The 16,767-nt window shown below is 46.7% G+C and overlaps 1 protein-coding gene across 2 annotated transcripts in view; it reads right to left on the bottom strand.

The window, feature by feature from the left end:
- srcin1a (SRC kinase signaling inhibitor 1a) overlaps positions 1 to 16,767 on the bottom strand; it is a 411,921-nt gene that overhangs the window by 356,098 nt on the left and 39,056 nt on the right. Inside the window, exon 1 of one of the 2 annotated variants that reach the window (XM_080213891.1) lies at positions 14,276 to 14,435. The exons of the other annotated variant lie outside the window; for it this stretch is intronic. Coding sequence (XP_080070017.1) covers positions 14,276 to 14,342 — 67 coding nt within the window. The 5' untranslated portion in view covers positions 14,343 to 14,435. Of the gene's footprint in view, positions 1 to 14,275; positions 14,436 to 16,767 lie in introns of those variants that run through there. 2 annotated transcript variants of the gene reach the window in all.

Genomic DNA, 16,767 nt, shown 5'->3' with positions numbered 1-16,767 from the left:
TTGCTTGAGTGGATAAAGTTAAAGGTTATTTATTAGTGTCACAAGTAGGCTTACATTAACACTGCAATGAAGTTACTGTGAAAATCCCTGAGTCACCACATTCCGGCACCTGTTAGGGAGAATTTATCACGGCCAATTAACCTAACCAGCATGTCGTTCAGACTGTGGGAAGAAACCAGAGCACCCGGAGGAAACCCACACAGACACGGGGAGAATGTGCAAACTCCACACAGGCAGTGACCCAAGTCGGGAATCGAACGCAAGTCCCTGGTGCTGTGAGACAGCAGCGTTAACCACTCCGCCACCATGCTGCCCCAACCACTGTGGCACTGTGCCGCCCCTCAAACAAAAGACAGCACCTTCAACCATGCTGCACCAGACACGCAGCACGGGCACCGCACTCCAGTCTCTGGAGTGAACCTCAAAGCCACAACCTTCTGAGTTCAAGGTGAGAGCATTGGGCACTCAACCGGTGCTGATAAAATGAGTGTCCAGCCATTGCAGAAATGAGCGTTTGGAATAAGCGCGTGTGTCCACTTGGGAAAAATTAAACAAACTCACAAATCACTTGTGTCATTTCCTATTGGAGCATAAATAACTTGATTTACATTTCAAAGTGAGAGAGTTTGATTTATTTTTTTCAAAAGGCAATCTAACTAGCTCGCTGACATTGAGCTTATTGGAATGCAGGGGAGTCGGAACCGGAGTATCGCAGAGAATCCATTGGGATTTGTGGATGTCAAATGAATGTCAGACAAATCCCTCGGGGCTATAACTACAGCAGTAAGATTTCTCCACGTGTGAGGAATCTATTGAAATGAGGTGGAGAAGACCAGAATTTGATTCTGAAGGTTCAGGCTGCTCTGTCCAGTTAGATAATTACAACAGGAAAATGTTGTTCTTCCTGGCACGGCTGGGCTTGAGGGTTGGATCCCCGCTAATCTATCGCCGCTCTTAACCCTTTGCAGCCCGGATTCTCTCACATCTGGGAATTCTTGGGGACTGTGGGGCAGATTAGAATTGGGGCGTCAGGCAACTCTCAGGAACACAAACTCAAAGGGCAGAATTTTACCGTCCGCTCACCATGGAGCACGGTCTATGCAAAGGTCATTGACCTCAAGCAGAATTTCCCACCCAAACACAGTTTAGATGATCATCCTAGAGACTTACAGCTAATTTCTTAATCTTCATCAGATGGAATATCAATTCTTGATAGCTTGATGGAAATTATGAACATAGTTTCTATATGTCTGCAGTTTATATATGCCTATATATCCCTGAAGTAGGGAAAGGGTTAATGGATTTTGTACCTCGAATATGTCACAAACATAACCCTTCCTCATGGCTGATCTCCTTTAGTTTATACTGCTCCTGGCATTAATATATGTTATTTGTTCATGTATTACATGCCTTAACTCTCTTTTTTATAAAGACAGTTAGTTTAATGTGGCTGTTATTTTGTAAATCTTACCCATTTGTGTTAGTTGGACATTGTTGCACAGAGGGTAGTTTACGATATCAGCTTCTAACAGCTGCTGATGGCAGATCGCGATACCAGCTGTTAACAGGAAGAGTCCTGCTGGAACAGCCGCGATCGCACAAGTAACTTCAAAGACAGGCATGCCAGCACTGCTGCAGAAGGGGTTTGAATCGTAACCGGATTGAAGCCTGTGTCATGACTGCAGCTTCCAGCTGGACTGTGATTCCTGATTAAATCTGGGGCTGAATCAGGACCAAGGAAGGAAGACACCCGAAGGTCTGGCTGGAATTGGAACTTTGAATCGTGATTACTGCTGGAGCTCAGTGTATAAATGTCCACTTGTGTTTGTGTTCTATCAGAAGTCTGGTAGTCCTGGTTGGAACCAGTTTCTCCCAAAGCTTTGTAATAAAAACCACTGTATTTTGACTCACTAACAGTCTTCAAGGTATTGTTTTACCGACAACATCCCTTATATTGGAGGGGCAATGGCCTAGTGATATTATTATTAGACTATTAATCCAGAAACTCAGCTAATGTTATGGGGAAACGGGTTCGAATCCTGCCGTGGCAGCTGATGGAATCTAAATTCAGTAACAAAAATCTGGAATTAAGAATCTACTGATGACTGTAAATCACCCCAGGGGACAAAGTCCTCTTGGGCAAAGAAACATTTTGGGAGTTGGTTGGCTGTTGTATTTTCTTGTTAATAAATACCTTTGACGTTCACTAATGAAGTAAGTGAAAGTGCATCACAGAGGAACACGGCAAAGTATTTGATCAAACCCCATCTCAATCCTCACTGGGAAATTCCCCATGAAATTATCTGGGTGATTATGGGGGTGGGATTTGAACCCGGGTAAGGATAGGTTGGAGGAGTCACTAATCATGTTCTCCCCTCTGCCACAAGAACAGTAGCTATTCCAGAGATGTGAGCTTCTTTGAGGTTATTAAAAAGCAATTTTGAAAGATCATTTAGAATAATGACCTTTATTTAAAAGGTTTGTCTGCATAAGTCAGCCCAATGAGATCAGATTGATGACTGCAGCAGCCATGCATTTCCTTTGGGTAGGTTTCAGTCGACCAGTTTCACAGAGGGGGGGGAAGGTAGTCACAAGCATGATCACAGAATTATGGAATCCCTACAGTGCAGAGGAGGCCATTCAGCCCATCGAGTCTGCACTGACCACACTCTCACCCAGGCCCTATCCCTGTAATCCCACATATTTACCCTGCTAATTCCCCTGACATTAAGGGGCAATTTAGCACAGCCAGTTCACCTAACCCGCACATCTTTGGACTGTGGGAGGAAACCGGAGCACCTGGAGGAAACCCATGCAGACATGGGGAGAACATGCAGATTCTACACAGACAGTGACCTAAGCCAGGAATTGAACCCGGGTCCCTGACACTGTGAGGCAGCCGTGCTAATCACTGGGGCAGTTTTGGAGACGGGGAAAGAGAGAGGGGGGGAGGGAAGAGATTTAGGTCCAAGGCGCAACTGCAAATCATAGAGAGATGAAAATTGGGAATGTGGAAGAAGCCAGAACCGGAGGAGCACAGATGATTCAGGGAACCCAATTAACACTTCCTGAGTTCCTAAACGTGTAGAAAGTAAAGGAGTAGAGAAAGAATTTATATAGCACCTCTTATAACCTCTGGATGTCCGTATTCTTCATGTCAAGTGCTTTTTAAGTGAAGATGTTACTAAACTCAGCTCCATCACTTTCTTTTATTCATTGGGATTTCTGGGTGTCACTGGCTAGACCTGTATTCCTGTGAATCTGGAATTACCTGTAGGGCAGACCACGTAACGACAACAGGCTTCCTTCCTGAAAGGACATTGAACTTTTTATGACAATGGTTTCAGGGTCAACACTAACAATTCCAGATTCCTACTGAATTCAAATTTCACCATCTGCCACGGTGGGATTTGAACCCGGGTCCCCAGAGTGTTATCCTGGATCTCTGGTCCAGTGACAATACCACCGCACCACTGCCTCTGCTCCATCAGCTGAAGGTTTCAAACTCATTTGTCCGTCTCTGCTTAATGAATGGGTCTGATCAGAACGGCAGCCCTCACACACGTACAGCAGAGGTTTATCACTTCTCCATCAATACACCTGCTTTGCAAATGATTGTAACGATCTTAATCCCTCCTGCCAGTCCCAATAATACAAATCACCATGCAAATTGTGGTCTTTGCTGTGTCGTTAACAAAATCCTCATTCAATATTAATACATCTTTTCTTCAATTCTTGCTAAAGCCACTGCAACATTGTTATGTTGAACATGTAACGCAGGGGATGGTTGTAATGGAACAGCAGGCAGACAATAGACGGTTTAAAGAAGGAACTCTTTTGTGAAAAAGATTTCTGCTGAATGGTTTCCAATGAGCAAACTCGAGGTTTGAAAAGCAAAAGAATTTGTATTTATATAGCAAATTTCATGAGCTCAGGACATCCCAAAGCGTTTCACAGCTAGGGAAGCAGTCCATGTTCAAATGTAACAAGATCTGGACAATATCCAGTCTTGGGCTGACAAGTGGCAAGTAACATTTTTGCCACATAAATACCAGGCAATGACCATCAATAAGAGACACTCTAACCACCACCCCTTGACATTCAATGGTGTCACCATCACTGAATGCCCCCCACTATCAACATCTTTGAGGTTATCATTGATCAGAATCTCAACTGGACTCACCACAAACACAGTGACTACAAGAGCAGATCAGAGAATCACAGAACCCCTACAGTGCAGAAGGAGGCCATTCAGACCATCGAGTCTGCACTGACAACAATCTCACCCAGGCTTTATCCCCATAACTCCACATATTTACCCCGCTAATCCCTCTAACCAAGCATCCCGGAACACTAAGGGGCAATTTAGCATGACCAATGCCCCTAACATCTTTGGGCTATGGGAGGAAACTGGAGCACCTGGAGGAAACCTACGCAGACACAGGGAGAATGTGCAAACTCCACACTGACAGTGACCCAAGCTGGGAGTTGAACCTGGATCCCTGGAGCTGTGAGGCAGCAGTGCTAGCCGCTGTGCCACCATGCCACCCAGAGGCTAGGAATCCTACTGCAAATAACTCACCTCCTGACCCTCCAAAGCCTGTCCACCATCTGCAAGGCACAAGTCAGGAGTGTGATGGAAGACTCCCCACTTGCCTGGATGGGTGCAGCTCCAACGATACTCAAGAAGCTTGACACCATCCAGGACAAAGCAGCCCGCTTGATTGGCACATCTACAAACATTCAATCCCTCCACCACCCACGCTCAGTAGTAGCAGTGTGTACCATCTACAAGATGCACTGCAGCAATTCACCAAAGACCCTTAGACAGTATCTTGAAAGACAATGGCAGCAGCTAACACCACCACCTTACAAGCCACTCACCATCCTGACTTTGGAATATATCGCCGTTCCTTCACAGTTGTTGGGTCAAAATCCTGGAATTGACTCCTTAACGGCATTGTGGATCAACCCACAGAACGTGGACTGCAGCGGTTCAAGAATGCAGCTCACCACCACCTTCTCAAGGGCAACTAGGGATGGGCAATAAATGCTGGCCAGCCAGCGACGCGAATGTTCCATAAAAAAAAACACTTTTTTGAAGTGTAGTCACTGTTGTAATGTAGGAAATGCAGCAGCCAATTTGTGCACAGCAAGATCCCACAAACAGCAATGTGATATTTGCCAGGCAATCTATTTTAGGGACATACACTGGTCAGGACATGGTAAAGACGAACAGGGCAGATGTCCCAAAGAACAAGGAAAGAACAAAGAAAATTAACAGGGAGCGGTGGGGTCTTCATTTGATGGAACAAGTGGGAGCTTGGTTTAACGTCTTATCTGAAAGGTGGCACTTCCAAAAATGTAGCCGGGATGTGTCATTGCATGTTTAATATCTTTGGAGTGGGACTTTCTGACTCAGGGTGAAGGTGTTACATATTGAGTCAGGGTTGATACGCACCAGGTGACAGAATCAGGACAAGTTTCCTGTCTCCTGATGCCCAGAACCAGTAAGGGTTTATTGATGCCAGTTCTGAGAGCTCCAACTGCCCCGGGGGAGAGAATTCCAAATTTCTACAAACTTTTGTGTGAAAATGTGCTCCCTCATGTCCTTAGCTTTAATTTTCAGATTCCATCGCTATATTCTTGATATGTCCATCAGAGGGAAGATTTTCTTTGTATCTACCTTAATATTTCATATACTTTGATCTGATAGATTCATCTCATCGCAGTTGGTGCTGGGGGAAATTTGTATCTCATTTCTCTACATAAAAGGCCCAGCCTTCCAACTTTATTGCGTGAAGCGCTTTCAGACATTCTGATAATGTGATAAGGCGCTTTATAAATGCAAATAATAAAATCTTACACAACTTCTCACCATAGCTACGTTAACAATGGGTTAAAGGAGAGATTTAGATCCCTTTATTTTAAAGGTTCTTTTTTTACTTCTCAATGGAGCAAGCTGTTAGATCTTTCCTTTTGACGTTTTTTGAACTATCAGAATTTATTCTGATTGACATGAAGGTTTTGAGGTGAATTTCTCTTTGAAATGGCTTCTTGTCAGCCTTGACGCAGTCTGTGTCTTTCAATACTAACAAGGAAAGTGGTTCCGGAGAGAAGTCCTTCAAGTAACAGTTTATCCTCTAATTCTACCCAAACTTTTGTGATTGAGGTGACTACCTCGGGAGTTGAGCTCCCCACTGGGGTTGATTGTCTCCCGATGAGAAGTCAGAATCGGGAGGTGAAAGATAATGAGGTGCGCGACAGCCACACACGTCCCTCATCCAATGTTGACTCAGGACGATTGCAATCAGGTCCAGGAACCCTGGCAGATCTCTCTCCTCCCTGGCTCACAGTGATGTATTAGCATCCCTCTAGATCCCAATCCCTTTCAGTCTCTTGCTGAAGGTATTGGGAACACATATGCTTGAAACTGCACTCTTGAGACTCATTAAACTCACGGTGTCGCAGAGAGGATCCAAGTGGTGCATCACTTTTACTTCTGTTATCCCCGATCTATAAGACTGATGGTGTTTACTGTTTAAAATTTGATGTTCCTCGATTCATGGGGTTTGAGTGAAGAGATAACAAAGATAGCCACCTTCTGAATATTCTGAGGTTCCAAAGGGACATGACTTAGTGATGTAGAATGAAATGGTGGGGTCATAAGAACATAAGAAATAGGAGCAGGAGTAGGCCACCTAGCCCTTTGAGCCTGCCCCGCCATTCAATAAGATCATGGCTGATCTGTCGTGGCTCAGTTCCACTTTCCCGCCCTCTCCCCATAACCCTTAATCCCCTCTCTTATCAAAAACCCATCAACCCGCTTCTTAAAAATATTTAGCGAGGCAGCCTCCACCACTTCAACGGGCAGAGAATTCCAGAGATTCACCACCCTTTGAGTGAAGAAGTTCCTCCTCAACTCCGTTCTAAACCGCCTCCCCTTTATCTTGAGGCTGTGCCCCCTAGTCCTACTGTCTTTTTTGAGCGGGAAGAGTCTCTCCACCTCTATCCTATCCATCCCATTCATCATCTTATACGTCTCAATGAGATCTCCCCTCATTCTTCTAAACTCTAACGAGTACAAGCCCAGTTTATTCAGCCTCTCCTCATAGCTCAACCCCCTCAACTCCGGTATCAGCCTAGTAAACCTCCTCTGCACTCCCTCCAAGGCCAAAATATCCTTGCGCAGCTGCGGCGCCCAAAACTGCACACAGTACTCCAGCTGCGGCCTCACCAATGCCCTATACAGCTGCAGCAAGACCTCCCTACTTTTATATTCAATCCCCCTCGCTGTGAAGGCCAGCATCCCATTCGCCTTCCTGACCACCTGCTGCACCTGCAAGCTGGGTTTTTGCGACTCATGCACAAGGACCCCGAGGTCCCTCTGCACCGTCGCCTGCTACAGTTTTTCACCACGTAAGTAATAGTCCTTCCTACCATTCTTCCTACCAAAGTGGACCACCTCACACTTGCCAACATTAAATTCCATTTGCCATTTCCTGGCCCATTCGCCCAGCCTATCTAGATCCTTCTGCAGACTCTCCACACCCTCCGCACAATTTGCGGGTCACAGTGGTTAGTGCTGCTGCCTCAGTGCCAGGGACCTGGGTTCAATTCCAGCCTTGGGTGACTGTGCATGTTCTCCCCGTGTCTGCGTGCGTTACTTCTGGGTGCTCCAGTTTCCTCTCACAGTCTGAAAGACATGCTGGTTGGGTGCATTGGCCATTCTAAATTCTCCCTTAGTGTACCCAAACAGGTGCCAGAGTGTGGTGCCCAGGAGATTATCACAGTAACTTCATTACAGTGTTAATGTAAGCCTATTTGTGACGAATGAATAAATAAACTTTAAACTTAGTGTCAGGGCAACTAGGAGGGTAAATATGTGGAGTTATGGGGATAGGGCCTGGGTGGGATAGTTGTGGTTCCAGGCCCGAGTGGATCTTTCTGCACTGTAGAGATTCTATGAAAGCTGCTTTTGTTGGGAGTGGGTGATAGAAATCAGGAACTATCTCTCCGTCTAGACACAGGACTCTCCGTATGGAATATTCTAGAGAATTCTTTGTCAAGTCTGATAAGCTGAAGTGGGAGCTTACAATAATGGTCAATGAAGCAAAGTCCTAGATGGTTCAGTGGGTTATAACACACCATCCCATCACCTTTGGAGCCAAGAATTAAATAACTGATGGATGAAAGTCGTCAGGGTCCTAGGGGGACGTAGATTGGTTATTTTTAATCAAGCTCCTACTCCCCACATGCTCATAGTACAAAAACTAACCTTAATTCAATGTAAATTGACATTAAATTGTCAATCTTGTTCAGCGGGATGGAGCATTCGGAGCAACTGGAGTAGGAATTGGGAATGATTTCCAGATCCAGGTGGTCAGGAAGGCGAATGGGATGCTGGCCTTCATAGCGAGGGGGATTGAATATAAAAGTAGGGAGGTCTTGCTGCAGCTGTACAGGGCATTGGTGAGGCCGCAGCTGGAGTACTGTGTGCAGTTTTGGGCGCCGCACCTGCGCAAAGATATTTTGGCCTTGGAGGGAGTGCAGAGGAGGTTTACTAGGCTGATACCGGAGTTGAGGGGGTTGAGCTATGAGGAGAGGCTGAATAAACTAGGCTTGTACTCGTTAGAGTTTAGAAGAATGAGGGGAGATCTCATTGAGACGTATAAGATGATGAATGGGATGGATAGGATAGAGGTGGAGAGATTCTTCCCGCTCAGAAAAGACAGTAGGACTAGGGGGTACAGCCTCAAGATAAAGGGGGGGTGGTTTAGAACGGAGTTGAGGAGGAACTTCTTCACTCAAAGGGTGGTGAATCTCTGGAATTCTCTGCCCGTTGAAGTGGTGGAGGCTGCCTCGCTAGATATTTTTAAGACGCGGGTTGATGGGTTTTTGATAAGAGAGGGGATTAAGGGTTATGGGGAGAGGGCGGGAAAGTGGAACTGAGCCCCGACAGATCAGCCATGATCTTATTGAATGGCGGGGCAGGCTCGAAGGGCTAGATGGCCTACTCCTGCTCCTATTTCTTATGTTCAATGGATGGGTGGCTGGGTGTTTGGGAAACAATGGGCAGGATTCAATGTCAGCCACAGGGGTTCATGCTCCCAGTTGGAGACGGGTGGGAATTTGGTGTTGTGTCTGACAGGGATTAGGTGCTGCATCGGGCCTTCCCTGGGATTCAGGAATCTGGGGGAGGGGGTACAGAAATCCTGCCCACTGAGAGCAGCTGACCAATCTGAAACCAGCTACCATCCATTACATATGACTATGACTCTATTTGGGACTGGGAAAGCACCATGGTCAGAATGGACCGGTTGGGCCGAAGGGCCTGTTTCCATGCTGTATTGCTGTATGATTCTATTACATGCACTGCCACCAGGAGCGGTGGTTGCTGCCGGTATTGCAACTAGGAAGGGGCCAAGGATCACTCAGGGACCAGACTGAGGGTGGAATGAGGGGAGGGGGTTGCAGGGGGCAGGGGAGGCAGAAGCAAGGGCAGGGAGCAGGTTTCAGTATCTATCATAGAAACCCTACAGTGCAGAGAGAGGCCATTTGGCCCATCAAGCCTATACCAACCACAATCCTACCCAGGCCCTACTCCCATATCCCTACCTCCCTCTAACCTGCGCATCTCAGGACACTAAGGGGCAATTTTAGCATGGCCAATCAACCTAACCTGCACATCTTTGCACTGTGGGAGGAAACTGGAGCACCCGGAGGAAACCCATGCAGACACGAGGAGAATGTGCAAACTCCACACAGACAGTGGCCCAAGCCGGGTATTGAACCCGGGTCCCTGCAGCTGTGAAGCAGCAGTGCTAACCACTGTGCCGCTGTGCTGTCTGTTACCTACCCGCTGACAAGTCCCTCAACCGGGCACTTAAATGCATTTGAAATTGGGAGCCCCACACACCCCCATCCCTGCACAAGCCACCAGTAAACCCGTCAGGACTTACTGTGAAGCCTGTGGGGGACCTTGCAAAACTCCCTGAACCAAGATGAAATTCCAGTAAGCTTAGAGATAATTATTGCCAATAATGAGCCTCACTGACAACTGGCTACGAGAGGTTCCCCCTCTGGCCCATTCCTGCCCCTAACCTAATAGAGGGAGATTTTCCCACTGCCAGGAGACTGCCCTGTAACCTCTCCACGAGTAGGCCCAGTTATCATATTCCCACTATATTATGCTGCATTGTTAGTGAAGACTCTGTGATTAGCCCGTAATAATTGTTCTGGACAAACTAGGTGCAAAAGTGTTTCTTTTAGCCAATTACGGCCTCATTTAATTTGATGAAACCAATCATTCATTGACAAAGTGTGAGGCTCAGGTATTCGACAGAGTCAAGGAGATTAAAGGGAGATTTGACAATCGTAAGCAATCTTGATGCAGTAAATAAGCAGCAGGTGCTTCCAGTGGCACCCGGGCTGGCAACCAGAGTAAAACGATTTAAAGTAATTGGGAAAAGAACCAAAGGCAACATGAAGAAAATAGTTTCTGCAATGAAGAGTTATGATCTGGAATACAGCAGCTGAAAAGGTTAATGCTTGCAGAATCACCAATAACTTCCAAAAAGGAATTAAATAGAATGCCTGAAGTGAAACATTTGCAGAGCCGTGGGAAAGAGCAGAGACATGGTCTCAGCAGCTTATCACTTTCAAAGAGCCAGCACCAGCACATTGGGCCAAATGGCCTCCTTCTGTGTTGCACCATTCTGACTCGTGGGGTGCCCCAGGGGTCGGTGCTGGGGCCTCAGCTATTTACCATTTATATAGATGATCTGGAGGAGGGAACCGAGTGTAGGGTGTCGAAATTTGCTGATGACACCAAGATTGGGGGAAAGGCAAATTGTGCGGAGGGTGTGGAGAGTCTGCAGAAGGATCTAGATAGGCTGGGCGAATGGGCCAGGAAATGGCAAATGGAATTTAATGTTGGCAAGTGCGAGGTGGTCCACTTTGGTAGGAAGGACTATTACTTACGTGGAGAAAAACTGCAGCAGGCGACGGTGCAGAGGGACCTCGGAGTCCTTGTGCATGAGTCGCAAAAACCCAGCTTGCAGGTGCAGCAGGTGGTCAGGAAGGCAAATGGGATGCTGGCCTTCATAGCGAGGGGGATTGAATATAAAAGTAGGGAGGTCTTGCTGCAGCTGTATAGGGCATTGGTGAGGCCGCAGCTGGAGTACTGTGTGCAGTTTTGGGCGCCGCACCTGCGCAAGGATATTTTGGCCTTGGAGGGAGTGCAGAGGAGGTTTACTAGGCTGATACCGGAGTTGAGGGGGTTGAGCTATGAGGAGAGGCTGAATAAACTAGGCTTGTACTCGTTAGAGTTTAGAAGAATGAGGGGAGATCTCATTGAGACGTATAAGATGATGAATGGGATGGATAGGATAGAGGTGGAGAGACTCTTCCCGCTCAAAAAAGACAGTAGGACTAGGGGGCACAGCCTCAAGATAAAGGGGAGGCAGTTTAGAACGGAGTTGAGGAGGAACTTCTTCACTCAAAGGGTGGTGAATCTCTGGAATTCTCTGCCCGTTGAAGTGGTGGAGGCTGCCTCGCTAAATATTTTTAAGAAGCTGGTTGATGGGTTTTTGATAAGAGAAGGGATTAAGGGTTATGGGGAGAGGGCGGGAAAGTGGAACTGAGCCACGACAGATCAGCCATGATCTTATTGAATGGCGGGGCAGGCTCGAAGGGCTAGATGGCCTACTCCTGCTCCTATTTCTTATGTTCTTATGTTCTTATGATTCTCCTCTGACAGAATGGTTGTTTTCCTCCAGGAATTATGGGCCTTATAGTGTTTACTATCGAGGCACCAACTCTTCAAAAAAAAACCTTGGCATGAACTCTGTGGCAGATCCAGCTTGGACAAAGTGTTAAGCTTGTCATTGAGTTTGGGATCTGCGCACCATACACTCTCAGTATTGGGGAATAGTGCCATGTTATTAGAAACAGCTGCATGACTTCAATGGAAAGAGACAATTGCATCATCTTGCAACAGCCAGTAATCTGCTCACTCGCCCAAAGAACAGATCACCAAAGGATACAGAATCCCAACAGTGCAGAAGGAGGCCATTTGGCCCATCGAGTCTGCACCAACAACAATCCCACCCAGACCCTATCCCTGTAACCCCACATATTTATCGTAATAACCTCCCTGACACTAAGCAGAAATTTAACACGGCCAATCAACTAACCTCCACATCTTTAGACAGTGCAAGGAAACCAGAGCACCCAGAGAAACCCATGCAGTTATGGGAGAACAAGATCAAGCGTAGGATCAGGGGTAATACCTATTCTTGTAAGCTTGGATCTAGAATGCCTCTAATGTAGGGACCATGAGTTGGGTTCAATTTGACTTGATTTCTGGAGCAAGCAAGGAGATGGACTTGCCCTGTCCACTCTGCACATTGTGCAGAGGAAAGAATAAAATTCATAACCTGTTCACAAAACTAAAAAAAGCAACTTAAAATAATAACCAGTTCACCAATATTCAGTTCAGGTTCCACCAGAAAGACCCAACTCCAGAGTCATCAGCCTTAGTCCAAACATGGATCCAAACATGGAGGGGGGAAATGGCCTAGTGGTATTCTTGCTAAACCATTGATCCAGAAACTCAGCTAATATTCTGGGGACTGGGTTCGAATCCCACCACAGCAGATGGTGGAATTTGAATTCAATAAAATATATCTGAAATTAAGAATCGACTGATGGCAGTGAAACCATTGTCGGAAAAACCCAATGGGTTCGTGAATGTCCTTTAGGGAAGGAAATCTGCCATCCTTACCTGGTCTGGCCTACATCTGACACCAGAGCCACAGCAATGTGGTTGACTCTCAACTGCCCTCAGGCAAGCAGGGATGGGCAATAAATGCTGACCCAGCCAGCGACACCCATGTCCCAAAAATGAATTTAAAGAATGTTAAATGGAGAAGGAAAGGAGAGAATCTCCTTTGCAGTGCTGAAACTATTCAAAAGGAGAAAACTTTCACTTCGATGGGTTTGTAACTGACACAATGGGAGGTGGTTACAGTTCCTGGAGACTTGTCTCGACAGCTCAAGGGCATTACTACAGAAACTCCTCAGCTATGGATTCTCACACTAAACCATCTTGAGTGGTTTTATCAATGACCCTCGCTGTTCCATAAAGCACGGACAAGACTGTTAGCTCGGGAATTCCAACCTCTGAGCCAGAGATGATGAAGGGAGAGTATCACAGCTACATCAGGATGGTGCACGATTTGAAGGGCAGTTTGAAAGTTAAGGTTTCAGCTCCTGTTGCAGTCCGTACTGACCAATAACACCCAGGCTCACGCTAACAACTGGCAGCTGGTCACCTCACCATTACAAATACAAGATAAATGGCATTATTGCAACTGAGCATCCCCCACCTCCCAAGCTCCAACCCTACCCCCCAGCCCAACCCCAATCCCCAGCCCCAAACCCAATCCTCACCCCCCACCCACACCCCACCTCCCAAACCCTAACCTTACTGCCTCCTGCCATCACCATCAACATCCTTCAGCCTCAGCACTGACCAAATGACTAAACTGGACCAAGTAGAGCTATAAGAACAAGTCAGAGGCTGGTCACTGTGTCCATCTGCTCAATGGACTGCATCAACTTTCACCAACTTTTACAGATGCATCATAGAAAGCATTCTTTCTGGTTGTATCACAGCTTGTATGGGCTCCTGCTCTGCCCAAGACCACAAGAAACTACAAAAGGTCTTGAATCCAGCCCAATCCATCACGCAAACCAGCCTCCCATCCATTGACTCTGTCTACACTCCCCACAGCCTTGGCAAAGCAGGCAGCCTAATTAAGGATGCCACGCACCCCAGACATTCTCTCTTCCACCTTCTTCCTTCAGGAAAAATTTACAAAAGTCTGAGATCACGTACGAACTGACTCAAGAGCAGCTTCTTCCTTGCTGCTGTCAGACTTTTGAATGGACATACCCTGCATTAAGTTGACCTTTCTCTACACCCGAGCTATGACAGTAACACTACATTTTGCACTCTTCCATTTCCTTTTCTATGAACGGTATGTTGTGTCTGTGTAGCGCACAAGAGACAGTACTTTAGACTGTATGTTAATATATATGCCAATAATAAATCAAATCAAACCTGATTGGGTGATGCCACAATAACACTCGGGAACTATCGCAGAGACAAGCTCTGATTGACCTTCCGTGACTCCCTATCCACCTCCTCCACCCTCGGTTATTCTGATTGCCGCGTGTATAATCTACAGCACTCACTCCAGATACTCACTGAAATACGCACCAACTCCACCCCTCTCCAAGCTGCCTCTAACATCAAGAAGCAAAAGGAACAACATTGCTGTGACCGTGCCTTCCCCTCCACATTCCCTGGTCAGGAGCTGCTCCTTAACGCCTCTAGGCAGCAGCACTGTAAAGGTCCTGAGGTCAGTTACTAGTTGTTGGTGAAGGAAGTTTGCCGAGTGCCAGTTGTTGTAAGTTTCTCACCCCAGGCTCACTCAGCAACAGCAATTAACCTGAGATTGACCCCAGTGTGAAAATTCTGCCTTTCATTCTCTCTCTCTAATAATTTTGACATCAATGTGTGAAGCATGATGGATTATATAGATAGCCTGAACCCCCTCCAGCACCACACACAGCTCCGGGTTATCTGAATCCATTCATAAAATGCCATCGCAGGATTGGTGATAGATGATCCATGAATATCTTCATGGAAACTGACTATTCCACCTTCACTCCGCAACATCACTTTATTTCCTTTTCCCCTTTCTCTGAAAGCTTGCTGGAGTTACAAAAATGTCATTCTTGAGACGTTGGCATTGCTGCCAAGACTGGCATGTGTTACCCACCCCGAACTGTACTGAGATGTTGGTGGTAAGGGTAATAGTTTCATTCAACTGGTTGACACAGTGGTTAGCACTGTTGCCTCACAGCGCCAGGGACCCGGGTTCAATTCTCAGCTTGGGTCACTGTCTGTGTGGAGTTTGCACATTCTCCCCATGTCCGTGTGGTTTTCTCCGGGTGCTCCGGTTTCTCCCCAAGGTTAGGTAGATTGGTCATGCTAAATTGCCTCTTCGTGTCAGAGGGATTAGCAGGATAAATGTGTGGGGTTACGGGAATACGGCCTGGGTGGGATTGCATTTGATACAGACTTGGTGGGCCGAATGGCCTCCTTCTGCGCTGCAGGGATGGGCCTCGAGAGGGAGAGCAGCGGAGGGGGGCTAACTGAACATCTTTTCCAAAGATTAAAAACAGAAAATGCTGGATAAACCCGGCAGCATCTGTGGAGAGAGAAGCAGAGTTAACAGGCGGGATTATTCAGCCATACTCACCTCAAAACTGGAAAATCCCGCTCGAGGCCAACGGACATTTGTATGGTCCACCTGCCCCCCACTGCTCGCTATGATTCCCATGATGAACGGGATGGAAAAATTCCGCCCAACGTTCCGAGTTGTCCTGAAGAAGTCATCCAGACTCAAAACGAAGGGTGGGATTCTCCGGTCACATGCGCCCCAAGACTGGAAAGTCCCGCTCCAGCTCAATGGAACGTTGAATGATCCTGCCGAATTTCCTGCCTCGCCCGTTACGCTTCCCGCGGCAGTAAAGATTGGAGAATTTTGGCCACAGATTCTGCCAGTATTATAGAATGCCTACAGTGCAGGAGGAAGCCATTCAGCCCATCAAATCTGCACCAACTACAATCCCATCCAGGCCCTTTCCTCATAACCTCATGCATTTATCCTAGCTAGTTCCCCCTGACACTAAGGGTCAATTTACCACGGCCAATCCACCTAACCCGTACATCTTTGGAGTGTGGGAGGAAACCGGAACACCCAGAGGAAATCCACGCAGACAAGGGGAGAACGTGCAGACTCCATACAGACAGTGGCCCAAGCCAGGAATCAAACTCAGGTCCCTGGCGCTGTGTGCTACCGAGCCGTCCGTGCTGAGTTTATGCAGCATTTTCTGTTTCTATATTAGATTTCCAGCACCCACAGTATTTATATTTTATTTTGGCTTTTTTGGAAGAACTGGCACAAGTATGGAGGCCTGGTTCGGTTCTGTTGCACAAAATTCAATGATGAAGGATTTCAGAGCAAAGTTAAGGGTCAGCCATGTTGTTGTGTGTCAACTTACAGACTGGGTGGGGTATAAGAGAAGATTTTATTCCCTAAAGAGAATTAATTTGGTTTTTAGAACACTGGACAATGGGATTGTGGTCACTGTTATCCACAGCAACATGGTCACTCCTATTAATGGCATCTTTCTAACGAGCTGACACTGATCCCAAATTCTCAAACTATCGGTCTGGGATTCGAACTCCTGTTGTCAGGATTGTTAGCTCACCAACACAACCACAACACTACTGTATCCCGCACAGTATTGTCCCACAGACACCAGACATCCCCCCACACCTTGGGCAAGTTTGACCAATCTATACATTGTGCAAGATTCCATTCCATGTGCTGCCCAGGAGAGGTTATTGGATAGAATCATACAGTACCGAACAGGCCTTTCTGCCCATCGAGGATAGCACTCAGAGTGGGAGCTCGACTTCCCATTCCCCGAGTTTAGATATGGTGAGGTCAACTGTAACGCCTAATTGCTGTCCCAATGACACCATTGGGCTGACTAAGTGTTCTGCTGGACACTCCATACTCTCCAAGGTTCAATGTGAGCAGATACAGCACACAAAATATTGACAACTAAGATCACACACAACGTTCTTCTAGAGTTCAGAGAGGAAGATTTGCGTACAAGGAC

This window comes from Carcharhinus amblyrhynchos, chromosome 27 (genome assembly GCF_965287045.1).
Source record: "Carcharhinus amblyrhynchos chromosome 27, sCarAmb.v2.hapA, whole genome shotgun sequence".
In the NCBI taxonomy this organism is placed as follows: domain Eukaryota; kingdom Metazoa; phylum Chordata; class Chondrichthyes; order Carcharhiniformes; family Carcharhinidae; genus Carcharhinus; species Carcharhinus amblyrhynchos.
The sequence above is the reverse complement of the archived record's forward strand: the minus strand, read 5'-3'. Positions and strand labels throughout refer to the sequence as shown.